The following is a 19,977-nucleotide window of genomic DNA, read 5'->3' as shown; positions in this document are numbered from 1 at the left end:
GCCTTGGATAAAGGTGTCAGCCAAATAAATAAATATAAACAAAGAGAATCTCTGCGTTTTTCCCATTTGATTCTGGGGTTTGTCAGGGGTGTGTTCTTGTTCTTACTCTGTTCAGTGCTTGCATGGACTGGGTGTTTGGCAGGGTCATGGGGTCCAGCGGCTGTTGGGCTTCTGTTGGTGAAGAAAGATTCACGGATCTTGACTTTGCTGACGATGCTGTGATCTTCGCAGAGTCAATGGAGGCTCTGATTGGGGCTCTCGAGAGTCTGAGTGAGAAATCGGAGTGTCTGGGCTTGTGAGTGTCCTGATAAAAAACAAGATTCAGGCCTTTAATGACCTCTGGGGTACAGCCATCAGCAGTGTCTGTCTGCAGAATGTCGACTTTTCCGAGAGGTTTACTTACCTTGGCGGCAACATTCATGTCTCAGGTGACTCTTCCTGGTGAAGTCACTGGAAAGGGGTGTGTTATGCTCTTGATATTTATGCAAAAGGATGAAGGTCCAGGGGCCTCATGTATAAACGGTGCGTACGCACAGAAATGTTGCATAAGAACATTTCCACGTTCAAATCGCGATGTATAAAACCTAAACTTGGCTTAAAGCCACGCACATTTCCACGGTAGCTCATACCCTGTCGTACGCAAGTTCTCTGCTTGGTTTTGCAGACTGGTGGCACCCAGCGTCAAAGCAGTGCTACTGTTCCTGTGTGGTTTCCCTTTCTTTTTTAGATCCACATCTCTGATGCGGCTTTATAAATACACTGAAATTAACCGCATATTGTTTATTAGTTTAATGCATCTGATTGTAAATAACCTGTAACAATATAATGGTCCACAGAATGGTCAAACTATTCTAAATACCATAACTGCTTTAGCGTTGTTACTCTCACTGCACCTTCTTCTTCTTCCTCTTCTGTCAGTTGCTCCCATTAGGGGTTGCCACAGCAGATCATCTTTTTCCATATTACTCTCACTGCACCACTCAGAGTATTTATATGACTGTATCTGAGTGTGAATCACAGATCTACAGCGATCATAAAGAGAATTATCGGTACACAGCATCAAGCACACGCTGCCTCAGCCATTCGCTATTTGAACTGCTCTCATCCGACCAACGTTTCAGAGCCTTTCCTGTACGGACCTCACGGTTCACAAACAGTTTCATCCCAAGAACTATAAACGCACTCAATCAGTCCATCAAGTGCTCCTTGCAGAACTGTTTGTACTTGCAAGTTACCGTGAGGTAATTGTACTTATGATACAGTTATAATATTGCACAACCTGAGCCACTTTATAAAGCGCGTATTTACATATGATGACGATATCATTTTTAAGAAGAAATGCAGCAAAATATATTTATTATATTATACAGATTTAACTTTTAACTACACGGTGCCGCAGCTCTAGCAAGAAACTTGAGCTTCGTTCACGGTTTGTTCCTGCCTCGCGCTGAATCAACGTTCTAAGCTTACAGATGGCTTAACGTCTATTACAGAGCTGATTTTGTGGCGATTGGGTATTTGGAGAAAGAAATAAGGACAGGAATTGGGAGTTAGTACGTTTGAAAAAGACAGTACTTCTGTAATAAAGCATTTCATCGAAGGTCGCGCATGGCACAGCAAGCATCTTGCGTAAGAAATGAACAATCACTGTGCCACCGTGTTCCCATGTTTAATAACATGCTTTAACTCATATCATCATGAAAATGATATCACATGTACTTCTCAGTATTTTAATTATTCAAAGAGCTGTAATATTGTGAATGTAATGGATTCTGTGTCCTGTCGGAGGAAGAGCACGTAGTGATTCAGGCACATAGAGCACATATAAGATCAAATACACAACAGAGCATTTAACGTGCTACTTTAGTTACGATGGGATTTGAGAAACTAGTAAATTAAACGATTTTAAGATGAAGTTTATGATGTTCTACTTTAATGACAAAATAAACTACGTGATTAAAGTGGAAATTTTGAGATTAAAGTTGACATTTCGTGCTTTTTTTCCACTGTACCCTAATAAGCTTTCATATGACACTCAGACGGTGGGCTACGAGTCGCCTTTTCGCGCCGACTTTGATATGTGACAACTTCTTTTTTATTTCAGGCACTGTGCGACTTTGTGAACTTGAGCTTTCAAGTTTCTCCGACATGCTATGTCACTCAATCGGCTTCCTTTTGTTGCTTATATAACTGTGTAAACCAACAAATAATAAGTTTTTCTTTGCCTCCATTTGGTATTCGCTGAAATTCTTCTATTTTTCCTCATACTTTTGCCATTGCCTTTTCACAGAACGCTGAGTCTAAGGGCTATTTATATTGATTTGCATATTCAAAGAGGCGTAATTCTGGGAGGAGTTGGGGCGGGACAGCAGGCGCGTGCATGAGCGTTACTTTTCACGCTGACCGGAATTTATGTAGCGGAAGAACGTGGAAGTTGGTGAACGCACAGATTTATGCATCTGGATTTTTCTGTGCGTAAGCACATTTCGGCTTTTGTGCTTACGTCATGTTATAGTGCGAATTCTACACACGGCGTTATGCATGTGGTCCCAGGTCTTTAGAGTTCTGTTGCTTCCTGTCTTGCTATATGGTTGCGAGATATGGACACTATCCAGTGATCCGGAGATGAAGACTGGACTCCTTTGGTACTGTGTCTCTTTGGAGAATCCTTGGGTACCACTGGTTTGACTTTGTTTTGCTCACGGAGTCCTGAATGAGACACATCACCTGCATTATGAGGGAGCATTAGTTACAGCACTACAGCCACATGGTGCGATTCCCTGAGGTTAATCCAGCTCGCAGGATCCTCATTGTTGATGATCCAAACATCTGAACCATGCCAAGGAGATGCCACGTAACACCTGGCTGCGGCAAATAGAGGGTCATTTCCAGAGGGTGGGACTGGACCACATGTTTGTCTTGGGATGAGTGGCAACGGGGATCCCAAGCTGTTTCATTATGTGGTGGGTGCAGCAACACGCCGTACCAATGCATGCTCCCCAATATGACCTGACCTATGTGCACAGAAAAAAAACAGATGTTTTTGAGTTGGGGTGTTGGAAAAGACAACTGTCCTCTGTAGACCATGGCACTAACAAACTGGTCAGTTTTATGATAGACTTAGTGTGGTTACATACAGGAACCATCTTTATTCATGCCTGAAATATTTTGTCAAAGAGGAAATTTGTGATCCCCTAGTTTCAGTGTCCGTGCCTTCAGTTTTTTTTATTCCATGTAATGCAACTTTTCTGTGCACTACAACAGACTAGAGATGTGATAAATAGAGCTTAATCGGTCATAACACTTCTCTAATTAAGCAACAAAATGGTTCTGTAGTGTAATGCATTATGATCTGTTTTTGCCTATTCAGCATAAACCCGAACAAATTTAATCAAGACCTACCTCATAAATTCAATTGAAAATATCATTAGATGTTTCATCAGTTTAATTGCTCTTCAATTGTTTTCTCTAAGTGCTCCCAAAATACTGTTTTTCCATTAGTTTTGGAAAATAATTTACCATTAGTTATTAAGGAACTGTAGCACTAACTGAAAGGTTGCATCAATTTAATTGGCGCTTAAAGTCTACTGCTGGGGATTTATTGCTAGAGCTCAATGTACGGTTAATTGGAAAAATACATCATTAGTTAAAAACCTGCATTTCCTAATCATTATAATAAGTTTATTGCACAGCCCAGTGGCTAAGACTTAAGTCTCTAAAACACACGTTTCTCCACTCCGTTTCAATCATTCAGCCAGTTTAAATTTATTAAAACTCTTTGACTTTGGCTCTATATTTGTAAATTGCCTTGGATTGGACTGCTGAAAGGTCCATTTATCCATTCAGTTCCTAACCTGTGTATCCCACTTAATGTCACTGGAGACCTGTGCCCATCCCAGCAGTACAGGGTGTTAGTGGGACCCCACCCTGAATGGGCCACCAGTCCATCGTTGGGCACACTCTCACCCACACATATTGGGATGGCATGGGGTTGCTAGTTAACTAAATGTGAATATTGTTGGAAAATGTGAGTGACAAACTAAAGAAACAACGAGACAAAAGTTCTGTATGAAATAAAGGAGGTTTATGTAGTCAGTTAATGTGACCATTGGGTTAGTCATTGAACTTTAAAGTCGAATCTGAGATATTTAATCATATTTAGATGAGTTTGCATATAATGCATGAAGCACTTATTGTGAAAGCCCATGTCTGTCTGTCTGTCCACACGAATCAACTTGCCCAGTGGACCAATTTTTGTTGAGATGTGACAGTCTTATTTTTCAAAGAAATTTGTCAAGACAGTTCAATTTTCATTCTTACATCTTGAACACATCGCACTATACAAAGTTTTAACATTTCAAAATTTCCCATTGAAAAGCATTGGCAAATATGCAAACTTGTCCATCTTAAAATGGAGAATGTTCCGTATGACTTTAACTAGGAATGAGTTTACTGTTTCAATTTTACCATGAGAGCAGTTGCTTGAACTTGTATATTTTGTGTATTTTCCTGGTTTACTTGTCTGACAGCTGCTCAGATGCCCAATGCAAGGTAGTCAGATGCTGAGTAGAGTGGGCAAACAGTGCCCTTCTCCTGCTGGTTTAGGTGAATCAACTAATGGAACGCAAAAAAAAAGCACTTCTCTGGAAATAAATAGATGGTGAAAGCAATCAGGGCAGCATGGTGGCGCAGTGGGTAGCGCTGCTGCCTCGCAGTTAAGAGACCCAGGTTCACCTCCCGGGTCCTCCCTGCGTGGAGTTTGCATGTTCTCCCCATGTCTGTGTGGGTTTCCTCCCACAGTCCAAAGACATGCAGGTTAGGTGGATTGGCGATTCTAAATTGGCCCTAGTGTGTGCTTGGTGTGTTTGTGTGTGCCCTGCGGTGGGCTGGCACCCTGCCCGGGGTTTGTTTCCTGCCTTGCGCCCTGTGTTTGCTGGGATTAGCTCCAGCAGACCCCCGTAACCCTGTAGTTAGGATATAGCAGGTTGGATGATGGATGGATGGACAGCAATCATGTAAGCTTATATAAGACTGAAATGATTGAACTAATATTATCTACAGATTATTATTGTAAAAAATGACAATATCAACCTGCAGCTAAATGGTGTTTGAACTAATTAATAACATGGAAAAGGTGCAGCCGCCCTAACTGATAGAAATATAAGATAAGTTTAGAAATGGACAGTGACATCAGGAGGTGAGGGGCTTCTGTGGTGCCCAGCCCCTGATCTTTCAGTCCTAGATGTACACGAATGATCACAGCAAGCAAGCCCCTAATCTTATTGCCCATTGTGTACCATTCGTATTCCTGTTATACAATGTAAAGGCTAGTGGGCACCACGGAGCCCCAAAACCCCAAACATGAACACACAAAACACAGTCCTGGCTTCAAATAAAGGGGTTTTATTACAAAATACGTTGTACCAACAAGAAACAGGTGTCTCTTCTTCTTCTCTCCCCCTCTCTCTACCACACCGCTACTCCTCCAGTCGAGTGTTGCCTATCTCCAATCCCAGCTCCGACTCGTCCATCTGAGGCAGGACTCTCCTTTTATCATCCTCCCAGGAGTACTTCCAGTTTTCCGTACACGTGGTCCGAAAGAACTTCTGGGTGAAATGCAAACCCCATGAAATAGGACTCCCCAGTCCCTGTAGCACCCCCTCGCAGCACCCATGGAACCCAACAGGGCTGAGTTGAAGAACTCCATGTCCCATGCTGCCCTGTGGGAATCTGCTGCAACTCAGGGGGGGCTGCCATCTAGCGTTCCTGGGAAGATAATGCCCTATGCATGCTTTCTCCCCAGGTCCTTTCATCTCATGGGTGTCCCGACCAGATAAGGCTACCGGCCATCCCTTCCATCAATAAATCAGTTCCTTTCCAAGTTTTTACTTATTTATAAAATCTTAACGAATGTCTGTGTTTTAACTAATACTAATATTTAAAGTTATATTCAAATTTTCTTCTTTCATAGAGTAAAGTACATAGTGATTTTATGCTAGCATTGGTCATTTGGTATTAATGGTTATCTTTCAATTGCCAATTATTGGATACTACTATATTGAGCGTACTTTCAGAAATGTTATATTTAAGAAAACTGAACAACAATTAGTCACAGACCCACCACAACTAACACCATCACTTGAATTGTAGTCTGCTGTTTATGAGAGCCACTGAGCCACCACAAGTCTCTTTGTGCTCTGTTTTTAACTCCATTGTAAAGTGTTGTTAAAAAGAAAGTATTTCATGTAGACTACTAACTTATGCAATTGCATTCTCTTATCACTATTACTTTTCAGTGTGACTCATTGTTACAAAACTTATTTCATAAACAAAAGTGTAACAAGAGACACTTGGATGAAGTAAATAAAGAAAGTGAAACGCTTCAAGTTTCATATTAAGTCGCCAAATGCTCCTGAATGTTACAGCATGTGTACATTATAGAGTTTATTATTACCTGGTGTTGGCTGGGTATATTTATATAATCGGTTAAGGTAAGAATATCCATCCATCCATTATCCAACCCGCTGAATCCGAACACAGGGTCACGGGGGTCTGCTGGAGCCAATCCCAGCCAACACAGGGCACAAGGCAGGAAACAATCCTCACAGGTGGCGCAGTGGTAGTGCTGCTGCTTTGCAGTAAGGAGACTGTGGAGGATTGTGGGTTCGCTTCCCGGTTCCTCCCTGTGTGGATAGCGCTTTGAGTACTGAGAAAAGCGCTATATAAATGTAATGAATTATTATTATTATTATTATTAACCAGGGGCGGCACGGTGGCGCAGTGGGTAGCGCTGCTGCCTCGCAGTTGGGAGACCTGGGAACCCAGGTTCGCTTCCCAGGTCCTCCCTGCGTGGAGTTTGCATGTTCCCCCCGTGTCTGCGTGGGTTTCCTCCGGGCGCTCCGGTTTCCTCCCACAGTCCAAAGACATGCAGGTTAGGTGGATTGGCGATTCTAAATTGGCCCTAGTGTGTGCTTGGTGTGTGGGTGTGTTTGTGTGTGTCCTGCGGTGGGTTGGCACCCTGCCCGGGATTGGTTCCTGCCTTGTGCCCTGTGTTGGCTGGGATTGGCTCCAGCAGACCCCCGTGACCCTGTGTTCGGATTCAGCGGGTTGGAAAATGGATGGATGGATGGATTATTAACCAGTCCCGGGCAGGGTGCCAACCCACCACAGGACACACAGAGGAAGACCAAAGAGGGGGTTTATGGATGTGATGAGGGAGGACATGAAGGCAGTGGGTGTGGCAGAAAATGACATGAAAGATGGGGATAGATGGATATGGTGATCCATCTAATGGGGTCAGCCAAAAGAAGAAGGAGAAGAAGAAGGTATTCAAACAAAAAAACAAACAGACACATGTAATCTGAGGGTTGAAATGAGGTCCTTAGTGTGCAAATTGGATAAATAACATCAAATAAAGCTGAAAACTTTAAAAGACTGGAGTTTACAGTTTTATTTGTATAGATATTGGGTTGGTGCCTTTAGCCAAGGTAATTACATTACAACTGCTTTCTTAAAAAATGTTCATCCAGCAACCAGTGCTTTAAAGCACAACACTTTAGTCACCAACGACCACCACCCTCATCTCAGCAAGCCACTTGACCCGCCAGTTTCAAACACGTGTAAATAATTAGATTGCATCTGTAAATTGCCTAAGGATGTGTTTACTTATTGTAAGGGTGATTTGTTTGCTGTGCAAGCTATTCAGTTCAAAACAACGCTTCACTCATAAGTCAGCATACTATGCAATAATTAAAAATATAGTAAGAATAAAAATTCATCCATTTACTTTTTATTTGTGCTTTAACAGAGAGGAACATACTTGCATAAAGTGTGTGTCAACCTCACTTATGCACTATAATTGAATGCATTGGGCTCCATAGATTTTGCTGTTCCTTTGATCATATATACATATTGTCTTCTTTTATCAAGACTATATGGAACTGCAATGGAGGTTGCTAATTGTTTCTGTCGGGCGAGTGCTGGCTATTGCCTAGCAGGTATCCTGGAGACGCCGTACACACTCACCCTTCCAGCTCAGTGCCTCAGAGCAAATGTGCATTTAACAATGGCAATTACACAACAAGCAGCACCTTAGTGATTCCTTAAGTGAATGAAATGAATCTCAAGCTTTACACTATATGCGCAACACCCAAAGATTTGTAAAGATTTGTAACAATCTTTATGTTTTGTTTTGTTTTTATAAACTCAGCTAAAGCGTCACAGAGATTATGTCTTGGAGAACTTATAATTGTGATCGATGTGGGAATGATTTTGCCAGCCAAATTGCCCTCAAACTTCACTTTCGGACCCAGCATATTGGTAAAGACATCTGCGATATGTGTGGAAGAGAAATTTTACGAGAAAGCATGCAGGAGCACAAGCAGGTAAGAGATATACTTTATATCAATACGTTCATTTTTAAATAGCATCATTTTTGACATAACCTCTAAATCAATTGACTACTTTTATTAGGTAGTTTTAAGTTGTACACTAAAAATACATTGGGTTGGTTTTGAGCGCAGGCCTGGACTCTCTGGAGACAGTGGCAAAAAGAGGTATGTTGTCTATCATGAACGACATCTCACACCCTCTGCTTGACACCCTGACACCTGCAGCAGAAGTCTGATTCTGTCACTGTCCTGCAGGGAGCGCTATTGGAGGTCCTAGTTACCATTCAGCATTGGTAACACTTTAGTTTAGGTACTGCAAAAATGCATCAATTACTCGTTCAGTCTAACTCTTTGAGGGCTGAATATTTTTTCCAAAAAACTCAAACACAAAGCGATGGTTTCACACATAAATCAACATAAAACGTCTGTTGCTATGTGCTGTGGCTGTTGATGGTGCATGTTTGGCATGTCTGGTGGCAGTGGCTGCGTGGGGGCACCTAGGTGGTCAGCAGGAATGCACAGTGGACTGGCTGCTTGGCTGTCTTCGCACAGCAAGTGGGTGGCGGTGACGCAATATGGTTATCATAAGTGGTGGTCCTCCCAGGCAGATGCTGCTGTAGGCGCATCAACTACACAAAAGTGTTCAGCACCACGATCAGCTGGGGACCGATCAGATGATGCTGGTACCTCACTTTCATTTTCGATATCCATCTCCAGATCACTTTCATCAAACTTGGAGTCTGACAAGTCAAAGTCCTATTCAACAAAATTACGTAAAATGTCCATGGAGTATTTTGCTTTTCACATTCGCTTTGGACTCTCGCCAGATGTCGATATCATTTTAGAGGTTGTTTGTTTTTTGCTACTTTCCTTCTAGCAAAGAGAGTCGAACTAAAACGTAAGGGTGAGTTTTCTTGCAGTTTACAGCTGATTACCGTCCTCTTCCCCTGAATTTTGACAAAAGTCGACATTAGCCCTGAAAGAGCTCATGTAACAAGACCCTTCATAAAGGCTTGATTGGGTCTTCATAACACTTGCAAGTAGATAGATAGATAGATAGATAGATAGATAGATAGATAGATAGATAGACAGACAGATAGATAGATAGATAGATACTTTATTAATCCCAATGGGAAATTCACATTCTTCAGCAGCAGCATACTGATACAATAAATAATATTAAATTAAAGAATGATAATAATGCAGGTAAAAAACAGACAATAACTATATATAATGTTAAATGTTAACGTTTACCCCCCCAGATGGAATTAAAGAGTCGATCTGTTATCTATTTCTGTGCATTGTGGCATATGGACATGATGGTTAAATTACTTGTTAATATGAAGGATTCACAGGTCTTAAACCAAATATTGTGGTCTGTAGGGGACGTCACTGAGCCCCAAAACTCCAGACACCGCTCCACACACAGGAGTCCGCGTTCAAAGCAAGTATTTATTGAATTGTGTGCCTTTTTAACAGGCTTCTTTTCACACTGCACAATCCTTATTTCTCCTTCTCTCTTCCACTCCTCAAAGGCAAGTTTTGTCCATCACCTTTCCCCACTGTGAAGTGGAGGGCTTTCTTTTAAGTAACCCAGAAATACTTCCAGTTACAACTGCATGCCTCCAGAAAGCGCTTCCAGGTCAGGTGGAACCTGAGCCATCCCTACTTGACAGCTTCCCCTGGTAGCACCCATGGAACACAACAGGGCAGGGTTATGGGACCACAACTCCAATGGTACCCGGCAGGCATCCATACTGTGGTTCGCCATAAGGGATGCTGCCACCCAATGTATGGGGAGATCAACCTGCATGTGAGAGGCAGCCTCCCATTGTCCCATGTATGTGGTCTACTGGAAAAGAGAAAGAGTAATACTGCTCCATCTATTTTGTCCTATGGCCTCCCAGCTAGACATGTGATTCACATCCATTGCTGCAGGGATTCCAGTGCTGTTGCTCTTCCCTTCATTATGTTGGCCTACCAGCTAGGTAAGGGAAGGTAATCCGTCTCAGCTGGGATGCCAGTCTGTCTGCTACAATATATAATATTAACAGTAATGTGTCTCAGTTAAGCCACCTCAGACCACCCCAAAGTGAAGTTATGTTAGAAGGCCGCATTGCACTTTACCAATGATTTGAAAGTGTTCTGTTGACCCAAAGAAGTGTATGCTAAGGTCTTGTTACATAATAGTAAATAAGCAATAGATTTAAGTTTGCAGTATCCAAACTAAAGTTTTACCAGATTATTGATATTAATTTATTCATTCATTTTGACTCCATGTGTCCTAGTTAGGGTTGTAGTGGTGATTTTGCCTTTAGACTTATTACATATGGGGTACTGTAACACTGCAGCTTGTCCTAAGGATCAATAAAAGATCTACATCTATCTATCTATCTATTATACACTGCTTTTCACATCTATCTATCTATCTATCTATCTATCTATCTATCTATCTATCTATCTATCTATCTATCTATCTATCTATCTATCTATCTATCTATCTATTATATAGTGCCTTACATATCTATCTATTTATCTATCTATCTAATAGTGACTTGAGAATGGCACTGTATGATCATTGCTCCACAGGCCATGAAACATTCAGAAAGTTGCCTTTTTTATATTTGTAAAGAAAGCACCAGAGTTTGTCTGAAGCAGCACCCACAGCTGGGCCTGACCTATTGAACAGCATTCGTCACTACCTCGACCTTAATAATATATTTATGAGTAACATTTCATTGACTACAGACCAGTAATCGTTACATTACTGGAGAATAAAACCTGAATCCAGAGTTAACAATGTACATATTTTAATAATCTGCATGAATATTACTCTATATTACTTTAGATGTAAATAACCTTTTAAATAAAAATATGTAAAGCCATTTAATTAAAAAGAAAGCATCATAAGAATTGGGTAGTTATCTCTTTCTTGTTTTTTGTGAAATGGTTAATGTCAGTCGTAAACAAAAATTTCCCCTTTGTTACAAAGCCCTGGACAGTCCAGTTGAATAGGACAGAGTTGTGGAAAATGCTTAGTCAATAAAGAACAGTCTTGAGCCATTGTTATATTTGAAATTCCAAACATGGACGTCGTTTATTTGCACCTGTACGTGGAGAGCCACAGGCTCTTGTTAAAGCAGCAGGGCAGATTGAAGAAATCACGCACAGCACTTCTTTATATCAGCCAGGTTCATTTACATAACATATTTGAATGAACTTTCATTTTCACCAGTCAGCTTTTGATAAATGGTATACTCCAGAAACACACATCTGAATTAAGTATTATGTAAAGTCCCGAACTAGTTAAACATTAAAAGTCCCAAGTATAAAAATAAGACTTCATATATATAAACTGTTATCAGAGAACAAAGCACAAGGTTAAATGTTATATATGATCTCAGTCATTGGCTTAGTTCTGAACAGGGTTACAGGAGTCTGCTGGAGGGTATCCCAGACTGCATTGGTGGCAAGGCAGGAACAAACCCTGGCCAGAGTGACAGTCCATCGCTTGGCAAACACACACACACACCCCAATCACACAGTCGGGCCAGTTTAATATCACCAGTTCAACTAAGCTGCACGTCTTTGGACTAAGGGAGGTAATCAGAGCACCCAGAGAACATGAAAACTCCACACAGAGAGGAACTGGGACGTGAACCCTGGTTTCCTTACTGCAAGTCAGTAGCACTACCACTGTGCCACCATGCCACCTAACTTAAAATGTGCTGGTACAAATGAAGTCAGGATGGTTTAGTGTAATGGGGGGGGGGGGGGGGGGGGGGGGGGCAGTTTCAAGGACTTTTTTCTTTTTCTTTCAAGCTCACTGGGCTAAATGGCTTATTGTCATCGCCACTTTTAATGTTCTAAAAGCCCTCCTAGTTGTAGCCTGAGAGTCACTTCCATATAGAAGTCCTAGACCACACCTAGAGCTCCCTGTGTCAGCAGCAGTTGCTTCTGCACAGATAGGAGGTCCTCTCCGTTAGGCTAGAGCAGTGGTCCCCAACCTTTTTGACAGCAAGGACCAATTTATTAGATGCAAATTTTTCCACGGACCGGTCGGTGTTGGAGGGGGGGGGTTGTGTGTTGCAGTTTTATACACAATTTACATAACATTTCTATTATTATTCAGCAGTTCGCATACGTTTGCAACCCGAGATTTTTCTTCTTTTTTTGCATATAACAAAGACCTATGCTTTGCATTTGCCATTCCAACAGACTGCACATCACAAACATTAACACTGTTATCGTTTTTTTCGTGTCTGCCGTTTCTATAGGAGGGTGACAATGAGTTAAATTCCAATGGATGTTTTTCAGATGTTGACAAGCAATAAGCAAAATGTATCACTGAAAACCACAGAAAACAAAAACATCAAAAAAAAAAAAAACAGTACGAGGAAAGTTCAAAGAAAGAATTTTTTTTACAATGTTTCTGTTTGGGGATCGTTGTTTAGCCTAAATGTGTACAACTGAGCTGCGGCCACAGATCTAACTACTCTGTGGATGATTCATTCAAGCATTTCAAGGTCACCTCGTTGTAATGAAATCATCTGTTGAATGTACTTCGTAGTAACGAGATTTCTATAGTCTCGTGTCATATGGGGAAACTGTCGGGACTGTAACAATACTTTGCTGTACTGTAATACTCTCTCACCTCGGTCTCTCTCTCCTCTCTCTGCGCCGCTGCAAAGCCCCGCCCACCAAGCATTCTGAAAAGTCTGAGTCTCCGTTGCCGGCAGTTCTCTCGCGGCCCGGCTGTCAGACGGCTGCGGCCCGGTAGTGGGTCGCGGACCGGTGGTTGGGGACCCCTGGGCTAGAGGACTCAATACACCATGAATAGACATACCAAATAGTGCCTAACAGAATTATGGAGATTTCCCACTGTCTTCTTGAAATAATTCAGGGTCTTGTACGATCTGCCTTCCACCTCATAGCACTTACTGAGTGGTAAACAATCAACATCTGGCGCCGCCGTGAGTGGCAGCCTTTTCAGCAGCTCCGTGTATGACTGTATATGTATGTGTACTTTTCTACTTTTATTTTTCTATTTTTATTTATTGATCACTCCAATGTGAATTTCCCATTGGGATTAATAAAGTATCTATCTATCTATCTATCTATCTATCTATCTATCTATCTATCTATCTATCTATCTATCACACTGTAATCAGCACATGCTCCTAGCATCCTCCTTCTCCTCCTACTTTTCTATCTATCTATCTATCTATCTATCTATCTATCTATCTATCTATCTATCTATCTATCTATCTATCTATCTATCTATCTATCTATCTATCTATCACACTGTAATCAGCACATGCTCCTAGCATCCTCCTTCTCCTCCTACTTTTCTATCTATCTATCTATCTATCTATCTATCTATCTATCTATCTATCTATCTATCTATCTATCTATCTATCTATCTATCTATCTATCTATCACACTGTAATCAGCACATGCTCCTAGCATCCTCCTTCTCCTCCTACTTTTCTATCTATCTATCTATCATCTATCTATCTATCTATCTATCTATCTATCTATCTATCTATCTATCTATCTATCTATCTATCTATCTATCTATCTATCTATCTATCTATCTATCACACTGTAATCAGCACATGCTCCTAGCATCCTCCTTCTCCTCCTACTTTTCTATCTATCTATCTATCTATCTATCTATCTATCTATCTATCTATCTATCTATCTATCTATCTATCTATCTATCTATCTATCTATCTATCTATCTATCTATCTATCTATCTATCTATCTATCTAAAGCTGGGATAGCTGCCTGATACCCATTCACAATGTTAAATAAAGGAATTTATCATCTTATTAAGCACATCTGAAAAGTTTAAATGTTTCAAATTCAATGTACTTCTTCATTGAGAGTACTAAATGTGGTTTAATCTTCATGGGGTTAAGCTACGTGTCCACAAATCAAGTAAAAGGATGGGGCAGCATGGTAGCACAGTGGTGAGTGCTGCTGCTTCATTTGCTTAAACGGTGCGTCCAGTTGTTGTCCATGTGAGGTCTGCACATTCTCTTTGTATCTGCATGCATTTTCCGCACACAACTCCAAAGATGGCAGGTTAACAGGTGACTCTAAACTGGCCTGCAGTGTGAACGTCAGTGCTGACAATGGACCGTTTCCTTCCTTTGCACCAGTAATATTTTCATAACAAAAAGGAGAACTAAAACTTAAAATGTTGTTTTTTGTTTTATAAGTACGAGAACTGAAATTAAGGTAAAGGGAGAAACTAAAACTAAATAAAGATACAAATTAGTGATATGTGAACGAACTAAAACGAGAACAAAAATTGATTAAAAACGAAATAAAATGCAACAGCATTTTCGTTCAATGCGGTTCAGTCGTGCAGAGGGTTTTTTTGCAGGTCGCACTGAGTGCTCAATTATATTGCGCTGTTTACTATGCGGTGATCTTGTACCTCAACCCTACTGTAGTCACGTGGCACAGCTTCCATAAAGGACCATTATTTGTTTGTTGAGCACATTTGGTTCGTCAGTTAGAAGCGATAAGCACGTGTGGTTGACGATGGCGAGTTTTGCACAGAAGTTTGCGGGTAGAAAGCAAGAAAGTAATGTGTGTAAATACTTTAATTACAGGCAGAAGCAAATGTAGCGTGCGAGAAGAAGAAAAAGAGTCTCAGAGATTCAGTGCAGGACCAGCTGAACCAGTACTTAGTGGAAGTCCAGCACTTCTCTGTCACCATGACTGAACTTCAGTACTGGCAGCAGAAATCGTCAACATGGCGCCAGTGGCTGAGGACTTTGTCTGTGCACCTGCATCACAGGCATTCGTCAAGCGAATATTTTCACTGTGTGGCTTACCTGTGTAACAAACGTCACTGCAACATGAACAAATCTCTCGAATGCGTGCTTGTTTAAAGCTCAACAGCAACGTGCTTGCACAGACTGGTTTCTTGGGTTGAAACATTTGATCTTGTTGACTATACTCATTATTATTATTCTTCTTCTTTCAGCTGCTCCCGTTAGGGGTCACCACAGTGGATCATCTGTTCCTCTTTCTGTCCTCTGCATCTCATTCTGTTACACCCATCACCTGCATGTCCTCTCTCACCACATCCATAAACCTTCTTTTAGGCCTTCCTCTTCTCCTCTTGCCTGGTTGCTCTATAATTAACATCCTTCTCCCAATATACCCAGCATCTCTCCTCTGCACGTGTCCAAACCAACACAATCTCGCCTCTCTGACTTTGTCTCCCAACCGTCCAACCTGAGCTGACCCTCTAATGTCCTCATTTCTAATCCTATCCATCCTCGTCACACCCAATGCAAATCTTAGCAGCTTTAACTCTGCCACCTCCAGCTCTGTCTCCTGCTTTCTGGTCAGTGCCACCGTCTCCAACCCATATACAGTAACTTAGCCGGTCTCACTATCGTCCTGTAGACCTTCCCTTTCACTCTTGCTGATATCCGTCTGTCACAAATCACTCCTGACACTCTTCTCCACCCATTCCACCCTGCCTGCACTCTCTTTTTCACCTCTCTTCCACAATCCCCATTACTCTGTACTGTTGATCCCAAGTATTTAAACTCATCCACCTTTGCCAACTCTACTCCCTGCATCCTCACCATTCCACTGACCTACCTCTCATTTACACACATGTATTCTGTCTTGTTCCTACTGACCTTCATTCCTGTCCTCTCTAGAGCATATCTCCACCTCTCCAGGGTCTCCTCAGTCTGCTCTCTACTATTGCTACAGATCACAATGGCATCAGCAAACATCATAGTACACGAGGACTCCTGTCTAATCTCGTCTGTCAACTTGTCCATCTCCATTGCAAATCAGAAAGGGTTCAGAGCTGATCCCTGATGTAATCCCATCTCCACCTTGAATGCATCCATCATTAGGCCACTTAATCTGTTTGATCGTTGATAGTCAAGCTGTATTTAATGACATTATGAACTGTGAGTGTATTTTGTTGACAGAAGCATATCTTGCATTGAAATATGTGTAGGCCGACGTGTTTGGTCTTCCAACAGAAAAAAAACAAAAATTGTGCTTATATTTTGTAAATAGGCCAGAACTAAAAACAATAAAAACTAAAATTTTAAGCACAGAACTAAATAAAAATAAAAATTGTTGATTCCACTGAAAACTAGAACGAAATAAAAATAAAAATTAATTTCATAAAATAAAATAAAAGCTAAAATTATAATTAGTATCAGAACTGAAATATCACTGCTTTGCACTCAGTGCTGCCAGGATAGGCTCCGGACCTCCACAACCCTGAATCGATTAAGTGGGTTTAAGAGTATTTGGTTAAGTAAAGGGAAATGTGCCACTACATTCATGTTCATTGTAATGTAACGACTATATTCATTTTTCTCACAAAAGGTTATTCACTTTAATCAGAGGCTGGCTTTGGTATCACCCCAAAGAGAGACACTCTTCATAGCCACAGAAACTTGTCTGACATGTCGCTTGTGTCGAAAGGCCTTTGGCACAATATTTGGAAGAGAACAACATGAGAGACAGCACCATGATTTTACTACCAGCAAGCGAGGTAAGAATCCTGGGTCAAGACGTTGTGTTAAGCTTCTTTAGCCTCCACATAACAGTTCCTGCTTGTAGCCACTGGAGAATACAGTATATCATTCCTGCTCTTCAGCTCTGTTTATAGAGTGTGACCACCAGGACGCTCCAGCCGTCCCAAACACAGCAGACACAGGCACAAGTGTTGCACGGCACACACTTTATTTAAGTGGGGAAGCACTTTTCCCTCGTCTCCCATACCTATAGTACAGTACACAGTCCACAGAATCACACAGCAAGCACAAATAAAGAGCACCACCTGGCTCTCCATCTCCTTCTGCCTTCATTCCTCCTGGCAAGTGTTGTCCTCCTCCTCCCGACTCAGGCTCCTTTTATTCTGCACCTGGGAATACTCCAGGTGGCTCGTAAGTGAGATCCTCAAGTCCTCCCAGGTGCGGCGGTAGCCTGACAAAATAGGGCTCTGTAGCTTCTGCAGCACCCCCTGGTGGCACCCCCAGAACCCAACAGGGCTGAGCCAAAAAATACCAACTCCCACATAGCCCCCAAGGGGGGCTGCCAGATAACTACTCTAGGGAGATAGCACCCTTCATAAGCCATCTTCCCCTGTCATTCCATTAAGGAGGTGTCCCAGCCGGGTAATGATGCCGACTGCCAACCATCACAAGAATTAGTCACTGTCCATGATAGCTGAGATGGGGACTACTGTGGGGGAGTCCTTAATTCAGGCCAATATTTGCCCTCCTCCAGGACTGACATTGCCCACCCCTGCATTAGAAGATTGGTTAATTGTGGCCATAAAGGGATGAACGTGGTCAGCAGCAATACTCAAATAGGTCATGGCATTCAAATGATGCCTGATTGGTATTATCGGGTCCAAAGTGTGCCAAGAAGACATTCCCCACACCATTACACTACCAGCCTGGACTATTGACACAAGGCAGTTTGGGTGCATGATTTCACGCTGTTGGTGCCAAAATCTGACCAAACTATCTGTGTGCCTCAGCAGAACTCAAGATTCTTCAGACCAGGATATGTTCTTCCAGTCTTCAAGTGTCCAGTTTTATTGAGCCTATTCAGTTGCAACGAGAACAGTTTATTCAGTCCAACAAGTGTGATCATTCTCATGACCTACAGTAGATTGTTCAAAACAACATCAAGTCATGATTTGAAAGTCCCTAAAGTCCTGCTCTCCAAAGCAGTACTTGGAACCGCACTCCATCTGTCATTGGTTCTTTGAGTGAACTTCTAACTTTTGTGCGAAATCTGCCTTTAACATGTATCCCTGTCTTCTTGTTGCCATATTTTAAAGTAACAACTGGATCTACTGTGTTAATTTCTTTTATAGTCTTAAAAATTCCAATCATGTCCCCTCTTCCTGTCACTTTTCTTAATCTGTAAAGGTTCAGCACCTTCAGTCTCTCCTCATAGCTCATATCTTTCAGTCCTGGAATCAGCCTAGTTGCTCATCTCTAAACTTACTGTAGTGCTAATATGGAGACCAAAACTGTACACAGCACTTCAGGTGAGACCTCACCAGTGGCTTACAAAGCTTAAGCATAACCTCCCAGGACTTGTACTCCACACACCATGATGTATCACCGAACATCCTTCCTTGTTTGTGACAAACTGCTGAAGGCTGCATCCTTGTCCGGCTCCATACTCCCTCTTCTCATCAGAGAGTCTCTTGAACCCGACACCATCGATAGTCGTGACTGGGATGAGCTGTACAAATGAGGACACCACATGAAGCAAAAGGAAGATTCAAAAGAGTTTAGTGCTTTTATTAAAAAAAAAACAAAAAAAAACAAAACCAAATAGTGTCCAAAGTAATGCAGTGTGTTAGAAACTGTCAAATAAATAATCCATAAAATGAACTGTGAAGGTTAAAATTAATAAACAGAAAAATCAATTAAAAATGAGGTTAAAACAACGCAGCGCACAAAACTCATTTTAAAATCCAACAAGCCCTGGTGCCTTCCTTTAAACTTGACGTCATTTACGGCTTATCCTATCTGGACCTCGCAGCCCGGAGAGACGTCAACCAGCAGGTGCAGACTCCCTTCTCATCCGGCCCGTGTCCCCCGTGTCCCCCGTGTCCACGGCATCTGTGGGCAACCCCGAGCCCTGCTCCACCCGAACCGCTGCTAATCCATGTTCCATCTGGCACGGGCATTCTGTACTTCCACCGCTGCCAATCTCTCCACCCAGGAAAAGTTCCCCTGAGCATGATGGTTGCTCCTGCTTCCACAACGCTCAACAGAAGTGACTCACCGCCCCCTAATGAGCACTGGCCACTCGCTCCTCTTAGGGCTTCACTCCCATCCACCTGCTTCCATTCATTCTCTTCTCTTGTCTCTTTTTCTTTCCTTTCTCAAATCTGATGCCCCCCCCCCCCCGCACTCGCGTTTCCCCTTTTAAAAAGGGGACGTGGCACAGCTGTAATGATTAGCAGCTCCCGGCACCAGTTAGGGCCACAGACGATCCCACACCTGTGGGGCCGTCCACTCTCGCATCGCACCAGGGAACCACTCTTGCCATGCCACCACGCCCCCTCCTACCAAGACACGAGTGTGACGATTATTTATTCTAAACGGTGGCGATCAGCTCCGGACCCCACTGTACCACAGTCCTACCTGCTGGTTTGGTGGGATATTGTCATGATTGATGCAGCTGTGGCACTCTGCAGATTTGGCTGCACTCTTAACCCTTCCTCACTGTACGTGGTCAATGACTGTAGCCTTTATCTGCGACCACTGTCCTTGGTCTTCCCCTCCTTCTATGGCCTCTCCCTCTTTCTCTTCCTGCATCAGTTCTTCTTCCTTGTTGTCCTGCTTGGTCCATGTTTCCAAAGATGACCTCTTATATATATAGATGGCAGCAAAACACCTCATTGGGTACTCGGCTGCCACAGACCCGCTGTGTTTGATCTTGTTTTAATTGACAACATTTATTTTATATTATCTGGTGTTTACAATATATTTTAGAAGGGTCTTGATAGTGATTTAGCAAATTCTCGTCATTCAGTTTTTTTTAACAGTTTTG

At 42.1% G+C, this 19,977-nt stretch overlaps 1 protein-coding gene across 1 annotated transcript in view; it reads left to right on the top strand.

The window, feature by feature from the left end:
* The first annotated feature begins 8,148 nt into the window (after positions 1-8,148).
* LOC127528839 (2'-5'-oligoadenylate synthase 1-like) overlaps positions 8,149-19,977 on the top strand; it is a 34,390-nt gene continuing 22,561 nt past the window's right edge. Inside the window, exons 1-2 of the mRNA XM_051930045.1 lie at positions 8,149-8,384; positions 16,777-16,945. Coding sequence (XP_051786005.1) covers positions 8,229-8,384; positions 16,777-16,945 — 325 coding nt within the window. The 5' untranslated portion in view covers positions 8,149-8,228. The remainder of the gene's footprint in view (positions 8,385-16,776; positions 16,946-19,977) is intronic.

The sequence above is a fragment of the Erpetoichthys calabaricus genome, chromosome 7 (genome assembly GCF_900747795.2).
Source record: "Erpetoichthys calabaricus chromosome 7, fErpCal1.3, whole genome shotgun sequence".
Taxonomy (NCBI): Eukaryota; Metazoa; Chordata; class Cladistia; order Polypteriformes; family Polypteridae; genus Erpetoichthys; species Erpetoichthys calabaricus.
Note: the sequence above shows the minus strand (reverse complement) of the source record. Positions and strands in the feature narration are given on the sequence as shown.